Source organism: Oxyura jamaicensis, chromosome 3 (assembly GCF_011077185.1).
Source record: "Oxyura jamaicensis isolate SHBP4307 breed ruddy duck chromosome 3, BPBGC_Ojam_1.0, whole genome shotgun sequence".
NCBI lineage: Eukaryota > Metazoa > Chordata > Aves > Anseriformes > Anatidae > Oxyura > Oxyura jamaicensis.
In genome coordinates, this window is record NC_048895.1 from 34,001,936 (window position 1) to 34,026,246 (window position 24,311).

Genomic DNA, 24,311 nt, shown 5'->3' on the forward strand with positions numbered 1-24,311 from the left:
ATCTGCTTTTCCTTTTGACCCACATCCCTCTTCAGGCTGTGTTACTCTCAAGCTATTTTTCTAATCCAGCTATGATCCTATGTAAGGAAGGTGTTAGAAACCCTGCCACTTCAACTTTCTCTGATTCAGATACTTGAACAGCCACACAGCCAATATATGCTGCCAGCCAGCTCCTGAAACAAATTTTAAAAACAGCTGCATTGCCCTGGTAAAGTGGCATTATCCAGTCCTAGTTTTTAAAATTGTGCTGCTCCTATTTCATGTGCTGTTAACAAAAGGAAAAAAATGCTGTCGGCCATACTAGTGAAATATCTACCCCACAGCTAAATCCACATTATAATTTTTTTTTAATCACACAAGTTCAGACATGGTTTTCAAGCATGATGAATAGAGAACAATGTCCTGTTTGTGTGGGTGTGTGTACTGTCAAGCAAGCGAGGTTTAAGTGACTGCAGATTTTTGAATGGGAATAGGAAAAGGTTATTTGGTAATGGACAACTTTTGCTCCTGCACAGTTTGTGTCTGAACATCTGGGATTCACAGATGACACTGGATGAAAGTATTAGTAGTAAATAAGATTTGCTGGTTTCTTCCCCAGAAAGAGCAATACCAAGAATAGAAGTGGTAACAGAGCAGAAAATTATCAAAATTTGTAGAGTGCACTTAAGCTGCTTTTAACAATTATTTTCTTTTTTTTCTTTTTTTTTTCCCATTCAGCCTCAAGAAATGACTAGTTTTAATGAAAAAGAAAAGATGCTGATGTTATACAGTAGTGCAAAACAAACCAATTTGTTGGAAATTACTGTTGAAAAGTATTCCTCGCTAATAGGTCACATTTATTCTCTTGAAACGTACAAATTTTTAAATTCTTCTGAGGCTGTACTGAATGTTTTTCATCTTAACAATAATGTTTTGAGGAATCACAGATAGCAGGCATCTCAGGAAGGGAACATAAGTGCCCTCCCAAAGCACTCTTTACCATAATATCATACTTCTCTACCTATTTTCTCCCCTCTTCAGAAAATATCCCCCAAAATTACTTGCTTTCAAGCTATAACAGCTTAGCAATTTCTTCATTTATGCCCTTCAAGAAGGTATATATCTAACTTACAGTCGTTTCATCTGCCTCTGCTGTTGATTCCCCCCGTTTCAGAAAATGGCCATAAATGAGAGTAGCTATTGACACGAAGAATACTGACGTGTTATTTTAACATTTTTGTGCCCTGTAAACATTCATTAGTTAAAAAGGAAGGCTTTTCTCAAAGCACTCCTCGGCACTTTTTAAAAACACAATTATCCAAATAGACTACTCCGAGAGCAGATATGGCCCAGGCATTAATAACCCAGTAGCTGAAGGCTCATTGGCTCTGGTGAGAAAGCAATTCTCCCAGCTCCGTTCAGTTCGGGAGAGCAAATGTGCCTTGCAGCATGCCCTGAAGGATGATAAAGCTGGACTGTTACTCGCAAGAGTTTGTCTTCAGAGGAGAAGCGCAAAAAATTGTTCTGAGCAAGACAAAACCTGAAGCTCCCAGGCCCAGCTCTGACTATGACTCTCTCCAGGGCTTTGGGTCAGTCACTTGATCGCTTCACCTCATTCCTTTATCTGTGAGACGGTGATAAGACTACTTTATTTTGCCACATAATTTGACAGGATGTTGGGAAATTAATGCCTGGAAAACACTTCAACGATAAAAAGTGCATTTCAAGTGTGAGCTTTAATGCAAGTAGCTCATAGGAATGGTGTTCTGCATTCTGTTATAAGGTAATCAGGACAGATTAAGTGCTTAAGTCATACCGCAGGACCTACAGCTGTGTTTTTAGAGCAATCCACGCTAGCGTTTCCTTAGAAAATGCTATAGAAAGTGAAAACCAAAAATGCTCCCCACTGTTTCCTTGTGGTAAGAATGTTGCAACCGAAATGGCAAAGAGAGAGATTGTTCAGAATATTTCACTCAAAATGGCCACAGAGCCTTCAGCCAACGACGAACCGACACCTCGGTGGGGAGCGGTGCGGGGCACGCCGCGGCCTCTGAGCACAGGTCAGGGGCAGTCGCGCAGCTCAGGTGTCCTTTGTGTGGCCACAGATCAAGTAGCAGCAAGTCTGGAGCAGAACAGAGCAGGCCATCTGAGACGGGAGGGGGAAAAAAGTGGCACTAGCAGGCGGACTCTTCTCACACAATGCACTTCAAAACAATCTGAAAGTAATTTCAGTCTTGTGTGGGCTGGTAGGCCTTTATTTTTCACCCTTGTTCTGCGTGGCTGAGCTGTGACTTCTGAATGATGAGGCTGGCAGAGCCAGGCCTGTGGTCTGATCCTTCTGCTGGAAACTGCCTTCTGGAGAAAGGCTCCCAGCTGTGAACAGCCCGGGGAGTGATGGGTTACTCCCAAAGAAGGACCAGCACCTAAAACAGAACTTGGGTATGCTGGAGGTACCTCACTGAACATGGCCGCTTATAACCATTTAATGCCAACGCTTGATATCAAACAGCAGCTTGGCATTATCAGTCATTTAATGCCAATTGGTGATAATGCCAATTTGCTGTTTGACCCCAAATGTTTTCAGGTACCTGGAGCTCTGCTTTAGATCTTGTGCAGGCTTCCTGTGTCCCAGGGAGTGCTGTGAAAGCTTGTGGGGAGTCTTTGAGCTTGGCGAAGGTGCCTCTGCTCTCCCTAAGGGCTGTGCTGAGCACACTTGCCCCACAGCCAGAGCTGGTCCCACCCTCTGGGGGGGATGCAGCCACCACCGCTTTCTATTTAAAATATAAATGGTTATGTCTCTATGGCACAACCTAGAGCTCAGAGCCAACCTCAGGATGCAGAAGTGACAGATCCTTTATTCTCTTCAGCCTCAGAGTTTCCAACCATTTTCATCAAAGAAGCAAGCAGATGAAAACCAATGTGATGGGAGTGGATGGGAGCTTCTTGTTTGCCAGGAGGAAGCTCTCAGACTAAGGAAGGTAGGAAGCTTATGGCAGTCTGTGGTAGATGTGAAGCTTCAGACCCATTTCAAGCCTACAGCAGTCAATGAAGACATTGTGTACTGAAAGCAGTACCTGGTCCTCAGGCAGCAATTCGATGTGTTTGCAAATCACGTTGCAGTTAAAAGCCACAGTTGGCAGTGACCCACTTTTTTATTGTACACAATGTTACTCAGTTGATTTGTGCTAGTCACAGAGCAAAATTTTGGCATTTCAAATAGCTGTAAATATTTATGAGTTCAGTGCAAGTTTTGTTAATATTTTAGCACCATTATATGGAGAGATTATCTGCAAAGGGTGAGATGTTGCTGGCATTTTGCACGAGCACCAAGAGAGCTTTTCAATTTTTTCCCTATTGAAAGGCATAATCTCCAGAACAATCTAAAAAATGCTTCAAGTATGACAGAGCACTTCTTATCATTTATATACATTTATGGTCTGCTGCAAAAACATATAAACAGAATAGAAGATGTCTATCTGCTTCCTAAAGTCAATTTTTTATGAGTTGGAAGCTCTTTCCTGAGTACTACCTTCTCTTTGAGGACAGGTAAAAGATAAAGTGGAGATAAATTAGCAGGCAATCAGTGCACAATGTAAGAAAGCTGCTCAGATAAAACATACAAGAACATTTATTTTCTGAAATATCCTTAGAGGAAGGCTCCTCCTGTCCAGTAATATAATGTTTATGTAGTTCTTAAGATGTCATCCATATATTCAGATAGGAAAGCAACTACAAGCATTTTTTTTTTTTTTTTTACTATTTTTGTTTACAATTTGGAGACAGATGCAGATAGTACGTGTGACTAGAGGGAATGGGACCCCACAGCCATAAAGTCACAGCTGCACCAGGTAGCCAAGGAGCATGCGCTGAGTTTTTGAGCCCACTGCTGGTTCTGTCTGAATAGCTGGCTACTGCACAGGGCTGTGCTGGCTCCATTTGTGGTGCTGTGAACAGTCAGCTCCACTGAGCCTTCTTAGTTTCACGGACCTTAAAGAAACAAAAGAAAAATACTCTGTCAAATAGAAATAAACACAACCGACCTGGAACGATACTTATGCTTCCTTGTTCACAAGGCTAGGGCAAACAATAGGAAGTAAGAGATAAATCAGTAAAATGCACATTGTCATGGCAGCTGAAAAGATCCTTTACTGGCCGTTCACACAGAGTAGAGATGTCAAGAGATGTGGAGTTCAGACAACTTGCTCAGTAGGCAGGGAGGGAAATCTTTCTGTCTGGATATTTTTAGTCAATTGTATAGGAATCTGAGATGTTGGGGAATTTTTCTACACTTATTCCATTCACTGAAATGGTTAAAAAGACTTTGTTTTTCAGCAATGTGACTATGGATTAAATATAGATGCACACAGATAGGAGTAACTTCCTATGCCTCTGAAAAAGATGTGTATAATGAGGTATAATAGAAACAGGTATGCATCTGATTTACAGCCTCAATATATTAAATTTTAAACACCTTAAGGATAGCTTCACATTTTGTTACCTACTTGCCCTGTCTGAGGTCAGGTGGGAATCTTGCCCTCATTTGTATTAATTTAAGTTATAATTGAGTAAGCTTGCTGTAATGCTTTTTTTTTTTTTTTATTTTTTTTTTTTTCCTTGAATTCCTCTGTTTTTTGAAAACAGTAAGAAAAGCATCTGAAGAAGGGATTTTCTGAAGGGTCTCTCCCAATAGTGGGTTATCCACCTCCTCACTAGGAATCGTGGGAAGTTTCAATATAATGGCTAGGGTAGGTAGGAGTTGACTTGCTATCCACCTAAATCCCATAATGTGGCACTTAGAACTAGACAGCATTTAAAGAATATTATGCTGAAACCAAACCAAAGCAAAACACAGTTTTGTGTTCAATAGCTGACTGCAAAAGGGGGCAAGCTGTGCAGGGACTGCTAAGTAAGACTCAAGCATGGTCAAGGTAGCGCAGCAGAACTTCATCCCGGCTAACTGTACCTGAGCGAACCCTACGTCCAGGTGAGAAAATGGACTCAGCATACAGTTCTGCTTTTGCTGGAGGCAGGACTAAGTAATGAGGAATGAAATCCCCTGAAGGCTCTGACCAGGAGCTATGGTTTTCAGGGCTTAGGTTTATCAAGGCATGTGGTGTGTTTATGAGGAAACCTCTGAGATGTTCAGCATGAATCCAATGGTGAACTGCTTAGTTGCAATACCGTATTAATTTGCTGTATTTTTCCAAAAGTAATCTTATGAATCCCCAGTCAGAAGCATGATGGTAATTTTCCAGCCATAAAGCATGAAACAAGTTCTTGAAGATGCAAGGGATTCATTAAAAAGAAACCAGGAAAATGATTTTATCTGTATGCACAGAAATACCGACTTTGTGACTGCAAGGATTTCTTTATAAATAATGTCTTAATGTATGTTGCTAAAAGTTCTTTGCATTTCCCAGTTTGGGGGCTGGGAGTCAGAGAGAGAAACCTGTAAAGATGGGACTATCTGCAAGACTGTACTGTAATGTTTCCTTTTCACAAAGCCAAGCAAAACAAGACAAAAAAGGGCAAACTTACATGTTTTCTCCCCAGAATTCGTAACTTCATGCCTGAGATCTCTTGAGGGAGGGTTCGCATTAACCCCACTTGTGTTGTATTTAACTTGGCTATTGAAGACTCGCTTGGCTCTTTTTGTAAATACCACACCTTTTATATTTCTGACTTTCCCCATTTTTAATACTGCTGTTTTGCTACATGGAGATTTCTTGTCACACTTATTTCTTTTGAACATATGTGGCTAATCCTTCTGTATGCTGCTGAGCTTCTAATATGCAGACTCTCAGTAAATGCTGGTTGTGTCCCATCATTAAGATGTTGGGTGCATGGGGTATTACCATATGATTTACAGAGGATGAATAAAAACAAGAGGCTCAGCTCTGTGCTGTGATATATAAACCTACAAGGGTAAGTTCTAGGGCACAGCTTGTAATTCTCAGGTGGAATTTATATTCAGAAAAACAAGAACCCCAGTGATTTAGCCTGCATGAGGACTCTACTGCTGAATTCATAAACACTCACTCTGACTTCTTAATTTCATTCTAAAAAAGTACAAGTTGAAAAATGGGCTTTCCCAAAAACAGGAGCTTTGGTTTACTTTTTTTTTTTTTTTTTTTTTTTTTCAGGGGCAGAATGCCTAATTTCCCACCTCATTGTCTTTTACTCCCCCATCCTGTCCCTTCACCATGGTCATGAGGAGGCCCTAGTAATTAACTGTTCTACAAGGAGCTCACCTCTGAAAAACCTGCACAGAAAGTCAATAGTAAGGGCCCTGATAAAAGATCTGCTCTCTCTCTCCTTCTTAATTCTGGATTATTTTTTTTTTTTTGCTTTAGCTTCTGATGATCCCATCTATAGTGGCATCACGTAAGGACGGGAGACTCAAAGAGCATTTGAACTTCATAGTTAAAAATCAACATTTCAAACTCAAGTGCATATATCAGCTTCAAAAGAAATGGAAATAAAAAAGGTGATGAGGACATATACTAAAGATGGGCTCTCGCTTATAATGAGGCCTTGACAGATCTGCAAGAGGGTTGGCACTACATCTCTCATCAAGGTGACAGCAAAGTCAGCCTTCCTGCTGACTCCCAGTCATGAAGAGGGACGTGGATCTCTTTGGCAGGTTGTTACCTCTGCCCCCTGGAGTCCTTCTGGCAATGAGTGGGAGGGGTAAAAAACCTCAAGCAGAAATGATACCCCGAGTTTGTCTTCCTCAGGTCCCAGGGAAGCACCTCCACCCTCGTTCTGCCCAAACTGGGTTGCTGCATTTTGACTTTGGAGAAATCTGCACAGCATCAAACCGCTTTCTCCATAAGAGTCAGCACGCCTTGCAGGGGCTGACAGGCCTTTGCAGGTGTTTAGATGCAGGTCAACAGACTTTTTAAAAACTTCACATTCTTGTTGATCAAATTTTAAGTGGGGTTTCTGGTATCACTTTTTAAGGTTTTGGCTTTCTAGTTCATCAACTGCCTCTCACTGACTATCGCAACAGCAGGATTCTCTTCTTATTTGTGCCATCTAAAACTGCAAGGGCTGTGTCGGTATGTAGCTCGTGCCAGCTATGTTCAACAGCTTAGTTTACAGCTAGTCTTGCAAAGTCATTCATTGAGATTCTTCTCACATTTTACTATATAAAATCCCTTGAATAAATGTGGAAAGAAAAAATCTCATCTAATTTAGAAGTCCAGACAGGAAAAACTTCCAGATGGGACCATTGTCAGAGTTTGTTGGTGTTCTTGCTCAATTAGCTTGGCAGTGAACTTTATGAAAGCAGAGCTGCTTACACGGTCACAGAATATGCATGGCCCCCTGGATGTCACCACATTACTAATTAAAAATATGTCATTTTCAATGTAACCTGATGTACAAGATGTAACCTCTTCCATTTTAAAGTGACAAAACCGCTTCTACACGAATACAGTTTGTATTATGCAGCCATCTAGAGGGCCTTCTCTCTGTACTGACTTCATGCTGTTGAAGAGAAACCACAAAACTGTAGGAAAATATAAGCTTTACTGACCCTTAGTGGTCAGAACTGCTACAGTACTGTGGGAATTTTTAATAAATTCAACTGTGGTGGTGTTCTGGTGCTGTTATGGAAATGTTATATTTTGGGGGGGAACTGGGGTGGTTTGGTCTGGAGAAGAGGAGGCTCAGGGGAGACCTCATTGTTCTCTACACCTACCTGAAAGGAAGGGGTGGGGAGCTGGGGGTCAGCCTTTTCTCACAGGTAACTAGTGATAGGACTAGAGGGAATGGCCTCAAGTTGCACCAGGGGAGGTTCAGGTTGGAAATGAGGAGACATTTCTTCTCAGAAAGAGCAGTCAGGCATTGGGACGGGTTGCCCAGGGAGGTGGTGGAGACACCGTCACGGTGGTGGTCACCTTGAACACCGGGGTGTTCAAGGAAAGGCTGGACGTGGTGTTTAGGGACATGGTTTAGTGGGTGACATTGGCGGTAGGGGGATGGTTGGACCAGATGATCTTGGAGGCCGTTTTCCAACCTTAATGATTCGGTGATTCTAAATGGGCAACACAGACAATTCCACAGGAACAGCTGACTCCCCAACGCCCGCTGAGAGGTGACAGGTAGGATAGGGATATAAAATGCCACCTGAAATTGGAGACAGGTGCTTTATGTCCCTAAAGGCATCTCAGGCAGAAAGGGGAGGAAAAGTAGGTGAGAGCCATGGGACAGGAGAACGGTCTTCTGGCAGCGACTCAGGCAACGTTCTCCATAGATCTAAGCAGATGTACTTTGCGTATTTCATGCTCAAAGAAAACGATGTTTCAGTGACTGAGTTATGGGACGGTGAGAGCTGGAGCGCTCAGAACGAACGGAGAAATGCCGAGACACGAGCAGCATCCTCCCAAGCGCCACCTCAGACCACATCATTTCGCAGACAGCCCCCCGTCTCTCCGACCCCAAGCCCCCTGGGGGCTCCCTGGCCCCATCCAGCCCGCAGCGGGGACCCCAGGCCCCGCTCCGGCTGCCTCCAGCGGCCGGTCCCGGGGCGGAGCCGCAGCCCCGGAGCCGGAAGCGCGGCGGGGCTGCTGCAGGCCGCGGTGTCCGCTCCGCCGCCCGGCGGCCGGCAGCGGGGGCACAGGGACCGGGACGGGGGCACAGGGACCGGGACGGGGGCAGGGCCGCCGGGCTGCTCGGAGCTGCCCCCGCGGTGCTGCCGCCCCGGCCCCTCAGCAGCAGGTAGGGGGCGGCTGCCGGGCCGCGGGTCTGTGCCGGTGGGTGTGCAGGGCGCCGCGGAGGTCTCGGGTGCCGGGCTGCCTTGCAGCCGTCTTTGTTTCCCTTGCTGTTTTCAAGGGCTAACTGCGGAGCTGCCGTCGGGGCGATGGACGGCAGCGCGGCTCCGGGGCAGGTGATGCTGCCGGCCTGGGAAATGGCCACCTACCTGGTCCTTACAGTTGGCTCCCACTTCTATTCTTTCTATGAAGTGCACCGAGTTTCGCAAAGTAAGTCTGCGGTGCCGGTGGCCTCGCTTCTCCTGTGTTTCTGGCCCGCGGCTCAGCGTGGTTTGTCTGCAGCGTTAGTTTCCTTCTCGCTCCAAAAAGCATCAGTGCGTTTTCTGGCAGTGAGCTGGAAACGTGAAAGTAACCACCAGCGAGGTGCCAGCTCCGCCGGGTTTGGTTCTGAGGCATGTGAAGAGTTTATGCCTAAAGCACTGGGAATGCCCTCGAGGATGGTACCTTGGCAGCCAGCTGTCAAAACAGGAGTGACGGACACCTTTGAAGCTCAGGCTTTCTTAGGAAAAGGAGCAGTTGGGTGCTTTTCCCTTAATTTTGAGGGAAATGCTTTTCCCTCAAGAGCAGTGAGACTGTGGTAAGGCACATTTTAGTACATGTGGTTGAGTTCAACACAGTGAGTGGTCCTGTAAAATTCAGTGATGCGTGTGTGCGGCAGAAGGGAACGACACATGGAGGCTCAGTAAGGACAAACCCTCTGTTAGAAGGGGCAGTGGAGGTGGATGAGCCCCGTTTGTGGCTGGGATCCAGGAGATGCTGACTTTGGGTGCGCTATTTAAGACCTTGCTCCTGTGGCTTTGATGCACAGTGTGGGCTGCGTGCCTCCCAGTGCATCACAGTCAGATGTTAATGGTAACAAAGTGGATATTACATCATTAAGAATAACAGCTCGTTAGAGAATTGTGTACCACATCATGCTAGGTTTTAATTAGCAAGGTGTTCTGTGCTAACTAACCTTGCTGCCTTCCAAATGTGCAAGTTAGTGGCAGTAAAGCCAGAAACACACTCCCACCAAAGAGGGCAAGTACTTGATAAATGCACACCGGGGTATGCATGCGTTTTTGCGGAACCTCACCTGTGAGGAAGTCAAAATGCTTAGTTGAAACTGGCTGCTGAGGCTTGTTCACTGAAAACCTTTACCACACACTTTTTATTAGTTGCCTTCACATCCCACGTCTCCCTTTTCCACTAGAGGGAGATATCAAACAGTCCTATAAGATAAGGAATTATGATTATTATAGGTCCTGTGGGTTAAATGATTCAAGCTCAGCTTTCTGTTGCATCTATCTATTCTGCTTATTGTTTTGGACTAATTATTGTTTTAAATTAATATTGTTTTTATACAAGGTGGTAACTGTACAGCCTAGAGGTGAGGATGCACTGGGGGAAACTTAGGGAAGTGTATAAATACGTGATGGGTGGGGATGAGGAAGAGGGAACCAGAAAATGCTTCTTTAAGTGCATATTAGGGTTAGTTCCCCCTGTTGCGGTGAATACCTGCAGGGTCTAGCGGTCGAGGCTGAGCAGCATTCATTATCCAAAGGCTCAGGATGAGTAGAGGTCAAAGTCTAGGATCTGGCTATAGAAGGGCCTCTTGTTTGTGCCTACTGGGAAGGAGGAAATGGTGCTGGCTTCACGTCAGAGTTCCTTCCTTGCAGACATCTTCCTTTCCCCAGCTCTAAGCATCCACATCTGTGAAGAAGATGAGGGAAATTTGTTGCTATTTAGAAGCAGAATGCCCTGTTGCTGACCCTTGCTTTTCTTAGGATTATGTCGTTAATGAAGATTTATTATTCTCTGCAGAATATGAAGGTGAAATTGACAGAAACTTTGGACTGGAACAAGGGACTCTGTTTTGGGGCCTTAAAAAGGTAGGATTAATTAATGTTACCAGCACTTTTTATTTTGTTGATTTGCTGCAAGCTTCTGTCCTTGCAGTTCTTTAAAGTCCTCCTTGCGGTAAGTTGATGTGTTGAGCAGTGCTTTGCTGAGAGGCAGAGATCATAGAACAATTTACTGTGCTCCTTATTGGGCTCTTCTTTCCTGTGATGGTACCTTGTAAGGAAACTTCACTTCTAAGTGTTTTAATGTTGTTCCTGTTTCATTGACACATTTCTCTCCCTCCACAGCCTGACTCCCATAGACTCCAGAGTCCAAAGCTCTGTGAAGAACAAGAGAAAAAACTCAAAGCATAGGCACTGTGTATTTTTTTAACGTACAAATAAGCGCCTCCAAGATGAGAGATACCATGGTACTTAATCTGCTTTTCCTAGTCTTCCACTCTTTGTGGGATCAAGCAGGTTTATTTTTCTTGGAGAGGTGGAGTGGTATAACATAAGCACTGTTAGTTTCTTGCTTCCAGCACATTTTCCTCTGTGACCTAGTCTAACCTGAACCTGTTATTTCAGTAACATGGAAATAATGCTAACAAAACAGCTCCAAAAGTGCCTTTTGTTCACCAGAGGTACAATTTTAGCCTAGAAACTTATAGTAACTCTAGACATTTTCACAGTCATAGTTAATTTCCTTTGTTTATTTCTAATGAGGAAAGAGATTTGCCAGACATATCTAGATACAAGCACCATAATGGCAGTTTTTTTTTTCTGGTTGCTGGTCTGAGTGTTTCTCTCAGTAATATCACTTAATCTTCTGTGCTGCTACTTGGCCTTCACAGCTTTGATTATCCTTTACATTTCCTCCAGCCTTTTTGCCATTTTTCATGGCATTTGGTTGTTTGGGTAACACGTAACATCAGTGAACAATAGTTGCACCCTTGATTGACCCGTGGTCCCCCATAGAGGAGAACAGATTTTGAACCGTTAGTGTTTAAAGAAAGATGTTTTTCTTTTAAAACAAACTAAATACCAGAAAACACACCTCACTTCTTTTTGAAGAAAATTCACCATGCTACTAATTTTGAAGGTGATTTAAACAAAGCCAAGAATGCATATCTGTGGAATTACCTTGTTATTTAGGCCCACTGTCACCACGGGTATGGGCCCCTCGACAGGTGCTTTCCAGAAAGCCATAAAATATTCTGGAGACTGGAAGTGTATGAGATGCTGAAGTTAGGCCTAGTCATGCAGGCAGCTGTGTGTGCTAGTGAGCCCTAACTTTTAGCAGGGAAATGAGGGCTCCCAGGTGATCCTTTTTATCTAGTTTAAAATGACATTTGCTTGTTTCAAGAGTTTCAAGCTGACCTGGCTTACCTGATCACAATTAGGCTTTATTGAAACAGTAAAAATTCTCTTAGATCAAAGTGTCATTTCATCCTAACTGTACGTGTGCCAAGCTAGTTGCAGAGTTGCTCCCCTTTATCCCTCAGAAAAGTGTAGGTACACACGTATGGCAGTCAGGACTTGGTTTCACTTTCACCTCTTCTCACCTGAAAGTCTATCTATTGCCCTCTCTTACTTCTGGGAATAGAAATAGTGATTGGTATTTCATGTTCCTTCATGCTGTCCAGGCTGGATAGCACAGTGAATTGGTACATGTGATTTGCCTACACTTGTAACCAGACAGGGTTTCCTTGGCACCATCCTACTTATTTTTGTTGCAGCTGCTTTGCCCTGCCTACCTTTCTGTGAAAGCAGGCCATCCCAAAAGCAGCCGTGAGGAGTGTGTGGGCCATGTGCTTGCCTCCTGCTTAGCACATGTCTTGGGTTTTGTTGTTTTCAATAGGTTTCAGCAAATATTGAAGGTGCCTAGCACTCATTCTTGCTCCTGATAATCTGATAATGAGCCTGCAGCAGCACAAGGAAACTTTGGGGATTGATTCATCCAGTGATCTGGAGCCTGTCCTGCAGAAGGAAGTGGAATATGTAGCTCCCTGTCATGGGAATGCTTAAGAGCTTATGTGCTTTGAAATGGACTCAGGGTCTGAGCCATCTGCACCCTTGTATTTTGTCAGTGAGAGCGTTTTCATGCTGCACCTGGGGCCCTGCAGGCTCCTGCTGGTGTCAGCTGTGTGTGCAGGTGGGGCAGGTGTCAGCTCTGTTTAATGCACTTCTTGTTCTGTGGTGGCCCTCTGTACTTCTGCTTCTTTCTGTGGATTTTAGGCCATTTGAAGTCAAAACAGTGTTGTTGGAGCTCACCACTGTAAATAATCAGACAGGGTTGCTTAAACAAAAGATTCTTCAGTTATCAGGTTCTGTGGTATTGGATAATGGACCTCGTATGTTACTGGGACATTTATTTCATTGACCTTTAAGAATATGGTTTTGTGGTTAGGCATATTTACTGTTTCTCTTGTATGCCCAGGATCCCCTGGACTTTGAGTGGAGCTACTGGGTTGAATGGGGAAGGGAACGTATCCTGTGGCTTCTGGCTGGTCATCTGCTGGTATCACAAATGTGCAGGCTCTTTGTGGAGAAGGTATGTATGTATTTAATTCACAGTGGTGAATTTCTGTGTGCTTTGTTAGCTATGGGAATGGAAGGCCTGGCACTCTGCTACGTATAGAACAGTACACTTAAATTTTTTTTTCTTTAGAAAAAAAGTTTAAAAATTGTTCATTGTTCTTTTCCTTTTTGTTCTTTTTTTTCTTTTTTTTTTTTCCTAACAGTATAAACCATGGTGCTTGATGGTGTATGGAATGGCTGCCTGCTGGTTTTTATTAGGAATCAAGGGCTTTGCGGTCATCTTGTTATACGCAGCTATTTCGTTTGCTGTGGCTCAGTTTCAGATCTCGCTCCTGACGTGGATGTGCTCTCTTGTCCTGTTATCCACTTTACACATACCAGCTGTGGAAGAAGCCAAGGTAATTTTAGAAGCACGAATTAAGCATCAAATTAATTAGTGTTATTCATTGCTACAGTAGCCATCTTTTAGAACAACTACTGTCCCTTCAGTTGGTCTAAGCAGAGGTTGGCTTGACAACCTTCAGGAAGTATAACTGCATATGGATCACGTGAGAGCTTCTACAGTCAAAAATGTGGATATGTTCCTAAGCTTGGTGACCCCTCACTTTAGTGGACTCTCTAGTGTGGATTTGAGTGTTTTTTCAAGGCATAAAGTGGAAGAGCTCACTACATACAGTTAGCTCAGGTACATAAGCTGATTCATAACAGTGCACGTGACTTGAGTCACAGTTACTTCTCTTTGGTCTTTTAGATAACAGCTGACACAATCAGGTTAAATTCAGCATACTGTACACGCTAGCCTGCTTACACGCTTCTTCTAAAGCTTTGACTATACTTCTTTGAGGCTGCCATCCCTAGGTCTTGCGTTTGTTACTGCCTTTGTTCCCTCCTTTCTCTTTGTTCTGTGTTGATGCTGCAGATCCTGCAAGACTCTCAAACAGCAAACGAGAGGAGTGAAATTGGTGGTGGTCTGATGCTTGAGAAATGCCTGTGGAGTTTTTCTGAGAGAGGACTGTCAGCTCTGTAAGGATAAAAGCCTGAGCTGTTCTGTTCGCTTTTGAAGAGATGATCAGGGACTAGTGGCTGGAATGTGGTTCCAAGTGACTTCTCTAGATAAAGCTCAGCCTTCTGGAGTTGTATGTGGTCAGGTGGCTCCACAACAGAGTTCCTCTTCTGTGCCTGAGACCCAGCTGCATTCTTACTCTGAATTATGCCAAATGAACAGAAGGACTCTGCAGGATAATGTGACAGTCTCTTACCATGTAAGGGAGTGTTTAAACCTTAACAAGAGATCCATGAGCATGCTGTCTACTTTAACTTCTGTTACTTTTATTGATCTCCACTCTTACTCACCATTCTTGACTTCGTCTGTTTTCCTTTGACACCTCTTCTGTCCTACAGGAAAAGCTCTTTCCTTACTTTTTCTCCCTCCTACTTCCTTTCCATTTGCTCTTTCTCCTGACTGTGAAGCCACGTGCAGGGCCTCTTGTGTGACTAGGAACTGCCACTGAATTCAGCATGCATGGGAGCAGACTCGCCAGCTCTGATCAGAGCTGTTCATTTTGCACAGAAGTGTCTCTCTTGTACAGCCACCTGTCTAGCAAAGAGAAGCTGAAATAGCTTCTTTATAATGTGCGCACTACTGTTTGGGAAGCACAGTGGAGGAATTGGTGCCTGATGGTAAGCAAATACTAAAGATGAAGCTAATAGACCCCAGGAACACTTGGGAAAACTTCATAAATCAGTAAAACAATGTTTGATGTTCAGTGTAAATGCAGTCCATTAGAGCTAAACCTCTCTGTGTGGTGGAAGTTTTCAGTAAAACTTGGCTCTAGTGTTTAAGAGGAAGTGTACCTCAAGAGGATGCCGGAGAGGTCTGGCATTGCTTCAGAAAAGCTTCCAGTCATAGTGATAACATAATGTTGGTAGCTTGACAAACTTTTGCCTATGGTCAGGCATAGATTTGTGGTTGGTGATGTGAAAAAAAGCACAGCATCAGTTACATAAACTGTGTACTACACACCTGGATTAAGAGAGGTTCTCAGAAGCAGGAATTGGGATGTTGTAGCTGTGCCTGTGAATACATTTTCACAGCACAAGCATACACTAGCACTTTGCTGCGAGGTTGGCAACTGAAATGAAAACAATACATGAGCCTTGCTCTAATTCCTATGAATTCGATTAATTGAAAATGTGTGAATATATCAAAGACCTTAACTGAATTTTTGGTGGTCCTTCTTTTGAAAATAAGGGGTGACAAGACATTTGTTCAGTGTCAGTGGCCGGACTCCCAAGTCTTGTTTTCCTTCACTGCCACAGAGGCATGTTTGCACACCTTCAGTGATTTCCAACCTGTGTTCAGAAAATAAGTGACTGTTCCTGTATCAAATGTTAAATACAGGATAACTGAGAAAGAAATGGGAGACGGGTTTACACTTCCCTCTTCCTATCTTACCTACTGATTGGTTTTTCTTTTTCTGAGTATTGTTGCCAAAGTATTTTTCTCAGGCTTCTCTCTCTCTCTCTTGGTCAGACCCAGCACATGAGATTATCCTTCATTATTTAAGTATATAGTGGAAACTGGAGGTAAGATCTGGGGCAAATGTGTTCTTTCATTAATAGCCTGTAGATATTAAGATATTATTAGAATTATTAGGAAGTGATATGGATTCCTCCCCCCCTTCCCCCCCTTGGTTTATAGAGCTGGCAATCCATGTTGCAGAGCGGTATTCACATGGTTGTGGCTTAAGGATACTGCTAGGAAAGCTGATAAACAAGCCTTCATTGTTTATTTGGGGTAGGCTTTGTATCTACTGTAAACATCTCTATCTATTGCCCAGAAATTGGCAATGTCCCTGTTTGCTGATATGGTTTTTGGAAAGATTTGTTCATTATTTTGAATGTTAGGCTGTATCTTGGATAGCAGAAGCCAGCACTTGCATTCCTTGAAAGCAAAGTCTGCTGCTGAGGCATTACTCAAAAGCCAATTCAAACTTGTTGGTAGCTTGCATGAAATGAAATACCATATACCTTGCAGGAATACCTTACAGGAATGAAATACTGTATCTTCTAAATTTTAAATTATTTGTACTTATTCTGAAGGAGTTGATAAGTGACTTTGGGAGGACTGACTTCACAAGGATACTAAAGATTGTGCAAACAATACAAAATTACATCCCAGCTCTTTTATTAAGCCATGTGCTTTTGATGTAAGTTTGTCATCCTGACAGAAGGAATAGTTTGGAATTCTACAGTAACAGCAGCAGGCCAAAACTTTGCTTGACAATATGGATACTACACTGGACATGCATTTTAAATTGTCCTTTCTTTCACTTTCCTTTGAAGAATGATGCTGAGTGACCCACACGTTGTTACTTTTTGAGTAACAACGTGTGGGTCACTCACTTTTTTTGTGTTACTGAGTTGCTGGCTATTTTTTCTTGTTATCTTTTACTTGGTTTGTGGTTTGGAGTAAACTCCCAGAGAAGAAATGGAAGGACTGCTGTGATACAAATAATGTGTTTCCCTTCCTTTTCCACTCCAAATGCTGACGGCTGTTGGTGGAATACTTGTGTATGGCAGGATCTGCTTCATTTTGCTATTGATGATCTTGTGTCCCTTTAATTTCTTTTGTGCCAGACTTCTTTAAATTTCTCAGATGCCTTTGAGACTGCGACACCAACACATCCTCCTCTGTTCTGTTGAGAGTAGCGCTGTGCATAACATCCACACACAATCATTTGGAAAACCCACAGATATTTTTTCTGTCTTCCTGTTGGTCTGCTCATTAGGATTTGAATCTGAAAGATCCGCTTTGCCCCAGCATTGGGGTTTGGATTTGAGATCTGGATTTCTGATGCTTCTTGAAATGTGGTTTGGCCTCCCCACACTTTAATTTATGGGTAGTTATGGACATTCCTCTCAGTCATGCTGATCAATGCATCGAGATGAAATTATGTGCCTTAATGTGGAAGAATTACCCCATAGGGATGCAGCATGATAAATACCATGCCAGTCCTCTGGTAAACATATTTCTCCTTTGTTAGAGGTATAATCATACCTATTTAAAGTACTGATTTTGGGGTTCAGATCCAGGAGTTGCTCAGTCAAGACTGACAGGATCTTAACTGGTGTCTGCAGGCTTCTACATGGAAACGAAGACTGTTTCTCTCTCTGATGTTTTCATTTATACCAAATGAGTTGTTTGCTCACAACTGTTTGGTGCGAACTCGGTTTTCCTGTTTCATTAATGCTTTTAACAATATAGATTTTAGAAAAAAACTGCTTCTTAGTCATGTAGAAATGTCTTTCTTGCATTTATTTGGACTAAGAGGGAAAAAAAAGTAGGGATATATTGTAAGGTTTGTTCTGATTTTGAGGGGGAAGGAAGATGAGCTGGTAGGGTTTTTTCATGCGGTGTAGGTAGATTTCTGTCTCACCGAGAGATGAAAGGGCTTCTCAAGCCCACTGCAATACAAATATAATCAGACAAGTTAAATTTGCTGATGTTTTGAGTTTTTTTGTGATAGTTGTATATCAATATATATATATAAGTGTATATATATATTGCTGAAAAGGTGTGACAGGGAATATCATAAACATGACAAAGGGTCAGAAAAATCTTTCTAGCCTTGGGCTTCCTAGTGAGTGTCTCAATCTCTTGAGATCTGAATTGCAGCCTTGGCTTCAGTCCTAGTAGCTCTTTAGTTACCAATACAATTGCCAGCTATTTTGGATACTCTATTACTGGACAAAACCTGAAGGGGAAAAATGGTACTGCTGTAAGAAAAACTCTCCTAATTTCATAGTTCTTCAAAACATGCTACAGTTTGGAATTAAGCTGTTATAATTTTCTGCCCTCAGCAGCTCGTTCAGCAGCTGGTGCTCACTCTTCAGATGTTAGTGATGTTCACTTAAGACATTCACTCTGGCCTCTGTTAGCTTTAGTTGCTTTCTGCTGCTGGTGACCTGAAAGGTCAGGGTCTTGATTGATAACATTGTCTTGCAATTTTAAAACCACAGCATTGCACCATTATGGGCTGACTTTGTTTTGTCTTACAGCGAAAGTGGTACGACACTGAAAATGAGTATTACCTGCTTCTCTTCACGGTGTCTGTCCGTTGCCTCTTCTACACAAGTTTCAGCCTGGAATACTGCTGGCACGAACCTGCCCAGAAATCGTCGCATTCGTTCCTGTGGATGCTGGCATACGTGTTTTACTATCCCTTGTTCCACAATGGACCTCTTATGAACTTTGATGAATTTAGTAAGCAGGTAAGAGTGTTTTTAAGAACATGCAGTTACAGACTTCCAGTGCATCTGTGTCTGAGTCAAATTTGACTAAGAAATACTGAAGAAAATGGTGATCTCTTTTCAGCTGCCAAGTCTAGACACAGAACCTGTAGTTTATTAGAAGTAGACTAGATGTGATGGGTTAATTTTCTTTTTTCATATTTTGAGAGATTTTAATAATGAGCATGAGGAAAGTTTTAGGTAGACGACAGTTCTTTCACCTTTGAAATAATATGAAGAGATATATCTTGAGATATATTTCACACTTTTTAATAAGTGTATTTCAAAAGGTAGGTTGCAGATGACTCCGAGTTTATATTTGTTTTCTAGTTACATTTTTGACAATGTGGATGTTGATGAGACTTTGAAAGATAAGCTATTCCATTTGGGACATTAATACGTATTTGTCCCTTTTGTGGCAGGTGTTGAAGTAAGCTGCTTGCAAAAGGGAAGGCTGTGCATGGAAACAAGTCTTAAATATTCATGCTTATATGCCAACCATGAAATAATAGTGAATTCGTATAATGCTGGCAATTAACATTGAGAATATATTTGGTTGGTTGATGAAAAAACGTCAGAATAAGCTTTTATATCTAGTGAATGGGTGGAGAGAGGTTGATTGGACTCCAGTGTTAGAGAGAAGGTAGAAAGAAACAGAATAGTTAAAGAAGACTGACAGAGTAATCTTCTCTATTAGAATCTTTCTTTTTGAAATAAGTATTTGTCCATCAACTAGTTCAAAAAAAAAAAAACACAGCCCTACAGAAAAGGTGTTTTCATGTGTGTTGTAGCTTCCATAAAAATGTATCTATAACTAATTCCATAATATTTTTCTTGTTATTTAAATGATTTCAGTTTCTGTGTAGTCTTTAGGTAAGTAGGATAGTTTGGCTGTCTAAAATAATATTCCTCATAATTTTGATAATACTGAATAATATTATAGGAACATGGAGACTGGACAGTTTGGAGTGACTCACTGGGAATTTGATAGTGTCCTGCATGCCAGCTTGAAGACAGCCCTCTCTTCCCTACCAGTTTAGAAGCTGAAATTCTTCTACTATAGGATTACCATCTTTTTTGTGTGACGCTTTGTTGCTTTTCTTGTTTTCTTGCACACTTAAGTAAGCAATGAAATAACCATCAATGATGTTTATAGCTAACATTTGGGTAAAGTGGATGAGTGGATAGTTTAAACTGAAACAGCAGTTTTATGGTTTGTATATAGATGTCTGTGTATTGCTTCTGTTTATTTTTGGAAAGTTCCTGTTGAAACTGTAACAAATAGAGGCTGGGGTTTATGAAAGTGAAAACTGAGATTATAGTGGGCACAAGTGGCAGGTCTGGTACTCATTTGTATTCAACAGCTCTGGAAAATGCAAGGCTAAATTCTGTTATCCTGGACAAGACGTTGTAGAAAAAGTCTGCGGGACTTTTTTTCCTTATCAGAAGTCACAGTTTACCTAGGCTGACGGGAAGCCTAAGTAAATGTTTGGTTTCATGCTTTTGTGACTAGTGAGTTCCTGTAATTTAGGTGGATGATTTTGGTCAGATTTCTACTTTGATCAGAAAATTTATACCATGGTATCGTTTCCAAGCTTGACGTAAATTATCATTCCTGCATTGTTTTTTTTTTGTTGTTGTTGTTCTGTAGGGGAACTCCTCTGACGATACAATTTATTTCATTAAAAAAAAAAAATATTTGCCTTTTTAAAAGCATGGCAAATCTTAGTTTTACCCTAGTTAGCATGGGCAGTTAGTGTATAATTTTAATACCAGAAAAGATTCTCTTGTGCAGCTCCTCTTTGCTACATCAGGCATACCCAGTAGTCAGCACTGCAGAAAAGTCAGGTTAATCCCAGTTCGTTGAGGTTGCTGCTTTCTGCCAATGAAGAAACACTGATAAAAGTGAGGTCTTGCACTGGTTGCCTAATATGCAAATAATACAGAGGTGAAGTTGTGAAGCACATGGTAGCTCTGGTGAAGGCAAGATAGCTTTTGTTACTGCTGCAGTACATGGGATCTTAAGGCACCACGGAGATACCAGTGTGTTGAATGAGTCCAAAGCTGGTGCGATTGAGTGCCAGTTCAGTGTGATCCGTGACCCGAGGGGTGGTGGGAACTTTCACGCTGTGCCTGTGCTTCTGAGAGAGCTCCAGAAAAGGTGTCCTTGTAGCTGAGTCAGCCTGGAAGGATCGGCTCCAGTTGCCTTCTGCCGCAGCAGGAAGCGTCTGATTCCTTTACTAAAAAGCCCTTAAGCTTTTGTGAATCATACAAATGAAATAGGAGAGGCAAGGTAGGTCCCTAAACAGACACTGAAGTTCTGAGGCTGACTAATGCATTTGCATGCTTATTTTCCGTTACATTTAATAGTAGGCAGGTGTCCAAATCCTCTCTGTATGTTTGAATATCTCAGCGTGAGTTCTTAAATGAACCCAGAGACTGGATGCTGTCAGGTAGGAAGCAGAGGTGCCGAGATGCTCCCTGAGCTGTGACTGGAGGAAGCGTTGTACAAATTAAAGGGGCAGAGTCAGATGATCTTTCACCACTTTGAAGAAAAGTTGGTTTCTTCAAGTGCTTGCTGCCAGTGAGATGTCATTAAGGGAGATGAGTCAGATAAGCAAAAGCATCTGTGAGACTGACAGAAGCATGTAATAAGCAATCTTCCAGGCTTCACTGAGAACAAGCCAATCATCTGTGCATCTTTAATGCCCTTTTTAGGAAAAGACAACAACTAGGGGAAATGGGGATTAAAAACCTTCAAATGAGTAAGATTGTTCTTCTGCTAGACTGACTTATATGGATACCCAGGAAGTTTTCTTTACTGTTTATTGTTTTATAGCTTTAAAATTGTGTTAAATTCTACCGATATTCCTGTACTGGAAACAGAGAGAAATGATTTTTCTCAAGGAGTGTTTCAGAACATGTAGGACATTCATGTTTCAGAACATTCAGACTGTGAGTAGAGGGCAGCTTGGAGCTGGCCGGGTGGAAAAACTGTGTGTAGAGTCTTGAAACTTAGCTCATCTGATACAGCTCAGTAAAGACCTGTGCAAAGCCTGTCTGTATTCCTGGTTTGAGACAGAGTGAGAGGGAAAACGAACATGGCGAGTGGGATGCCTATATTTGCATTACGTTGTCATTTAAATATGCACAGGCCTGTTCTGTTAAAGCCATAAAGAAGATAAAACATTGAACAACTTGTTTCTCGGTGTTTGTCAAAATGCATGAAAAAGCATTCTTAGAAGAGTTATGTCATCACCTTGACAGCTGAGGTTAGAGAAGAGTTTTGAAGATAGCAGTTCTCAGCAGTTTGTTCAAAGCACACAATACAAAAAATGCGTTTATTGCTGCCATTAGAAAAGGAGATAGAGAACTGCAGAAGCACTTAACTGGAGTTGAGACTGAGAAGAGGATTCCTGCTCAGTGTGCTGGAAAGCAGAGGTGTTGAAAATGGAAGCAGAGAAAGTGTTGTATGAATAAAAAAGGTTAATAATAATGTTGGTAATTTGCATCCACTGCTAGACAGAAATGAAAGCCGTGGTATTTCACCAATGGCCTTATTTAATTTCTGGGTAGAAGCAGAACATAGCAGTTCTTGTCATGGATTTGAAGGTGCATTGTGCAAATACCTGTGATTAAATGGTAGTCTCCAAAATGTCATCTAGTTAGTACAAATTTATCTATAAAATTAGTATGCTGCTTCATTTTCAAGTGAACAGAGCTAACTGCATGGTAGGTATCTTGTGCTATTAAGATGATTGGGATTTTGAGGAGGTTTTTGTCCATGCAGATGTGTGGGTAGTTACACCAGGGGAGGTTTAGGTTGGATATTAGGAAGAACTTATTTACTGAAAGGGTTGTTAGTCACTGGAATAGGCTGCCCAGGGAAGTGGTTGAGTCACCATCCCTGAAGGTCTTTAAAAGACGTTTAGATGTAGAGCTTAGGGATATGGTTTAGTGAAAGATTTGTTAGCGTTAGGTCGGAGGTTGGACTCGGTGATCTTGGAGGTCTCTTCCAACCTAGGTGATTCTGATTCTGTATGTGCATTTTTGGTGTCCAGTTAAAGACTGAAGAATGTAACTTGGCATACATGCAATGACAGATGAAAAAAGAAAAGAAAAGAAAAATTTGAGGCAAACCTATCTTTTTCTGTTACTTCATCTTATTAACTTTTTACTGCAGAAAGAAGGTAAAGTAGTAGTATACCGGTTTATTTACTATAGTTAGCATTGTAAGAATCTTCTGGGGTATCCTGAGAAACGTGTCAACTTCAAATTTTGTCTTATCTGATTTTTAACTTACACTTAACTGGCGTTTGCTCAGCATGTCATATAGGTCTCAGTGACTTTAGTGATGCTACAGGAGAAGAATGAAGAGCTGTTCTCAGGTAGTCAATCCAATACAGAAGTTAGGAGTTTGAGATATTTTTGAGCAAGCAGATATTTTTTCTGTATTTGGTAGCATTGCTGCTTAGAAAATCTTATTCTCCTTCACAGATGTAGTATCTTTAATCTTTTTTTTTTTTCCATTATCCACAGATACTGATGAAGTACTGAATTAAGAAATGCATATCTCTTCTGGATTCTGTTAAGATTAATAGCACTTGGCTGTTTCTGCAACAGATTTGTTCTGTAGGTCTTGAGAATTATTAATGTAACCTCAGGACCAAAACATTTGTCTGATGCAGCATACTTTCATGGTTGGTCATTGGGACTGGGCCGGCCTGGTCTGTAGGCTGCTTGGACAGTTTGACCAAGTAGTCCTTCCAATACCCTGTAGCAGATGGTGTTGCCTTTTTTTTTTTTTTTTTTTTTTTTTTTTCTTCCCTGGGCTCCCGAAGTGTCCGCATACCGTGATGTTTGTGCGTGCCTGCAGAAGGAAGGACAGGGCTTTCCTGCATGAGACATGTTACTGATAACATACTTCTGGAAATGGAATAGCATTGTCAATTCAAGATGTTTTAGTTCTAGCAATTTTTTTGCAAGAATCTGAAGGGCATGAGCTTTCACTGAGAATTTAACAACATGACAGGAATGAGCTGGGGATACCAGCTTTCTGTTGATGTTCTTGGAGTAATTCTCATGATGTCAGGGAGTTTTCACAGAACTTGCAAGGAAAAATAATTCACAATACATGGTAATATTCTTCTGTGAAAGCTCCATGTTTTCTTGTAATCCTTTTGCCCGTATTAGGTGGGCAGGTTGCTCCTTCTACTTTTTGTAAGTGTTTTTTTTACCTTCTTCCAAACCTTTTGGTTTGCTCTTGTATGTCCCTTCCTTTCTATGTTATGTGTCTCTGTGTGAACAGACCTCAGAATGCCAAGTGCCATTAGAAGGCATGCAGGAAAAAATGAAAGTAAAGAACATATTTTATTGTCCTGTGCTTCCTGTATTTATTATGGTATGTTCCATACTTAAAACTGCAAATAAATGTATGCTTATTCCTGGGTAGATACTTTTGTCTGGATTAGACGCTTAGGAATGTGTTCATATGGTCAGAGTCAGCTTTTAATAAACTCCCCTGAAGTTTGACAGCCTTCCAGAAATAAAGTGGCTGTTACCAAGGCAGCCCTTCCTCAGGCCGTCCTGAAAGTGATGACATTCTGGGTAATGGACCTTAGGCCTCCTGGCAGTGTATTTGTTTGGCAGCAGCTGGTGGCTGGGATATAACTTCTGAAGTGACAGTGGAGGGATGAGAGAGCGACATCTTCTGCGTCGTTATAGATTCACAGAGATGTCTGGAATCAGGCCATTTCAAGTGCCCATTTGGAGTAAATGCAAAATGGAAGCAGATACAAAGATCATACACTTAAAGCACTGGACAGCATGCAATAGCAAAGCAATCCAGAGACCCTTTGGCACCTGAATAGTGTGAGGGAAGAGTAGTCTGGATCCTCCTGTG

General features: G+C 42.0%; 1 protein-coding gene and 1 long non-coding RNA gene across 2 annotated transcripts in view; one reads left to right on the plus strand and one right to left on the minus strand.

The window, feature by feature from the left end:
• Positions 1-3,717: 3,717 nt before the first annotated feature.
• LOC118165292 lies at positions 3,718-6,747 on the minus strand. The gene is made up of 2 exons (XR_004749966.1): positions 6,631-6,747; positions 3,718-3,966 (listed from the first exon to the last, which is right to left on the minus strand). It is a non-coding gene; the product is annotated as an uncharacterized LOC118165292 (long non-coding RNA).
• Positions 6,748-8,757: 2,010 nt separating this feature from the next.
• Positions 8,758-24,311, plus strand: part of HHAT (hedgehog acyltransferase) — a 166,689-nt gene continuing 151,135 nt past the window's right edge. The window contains exons 1-5 of the mRNA XM_035322159.1: positions 8,758-8,966; positions 10,560-10,627; positions 13,017-13,130; positions 13,321-13,515; positions 18,179-18,391. Coding sequence (XP_035178050.1) covers positions 8,846-8,966; positions 10,560-10,627; positions 13,017-13,130; positions 13,321-13,515; positions 18,179-18,391 — 711 coding nt within the window. The 5' untranslated portion in view covers positions 8,758-8,845. The remainder of the gene's footprint in view (positions 8,967-10,559; positions 10,628-13,016; positions 13,131-13,320; positions 13,516-18,178; positions 18,392-24,311) is intronic.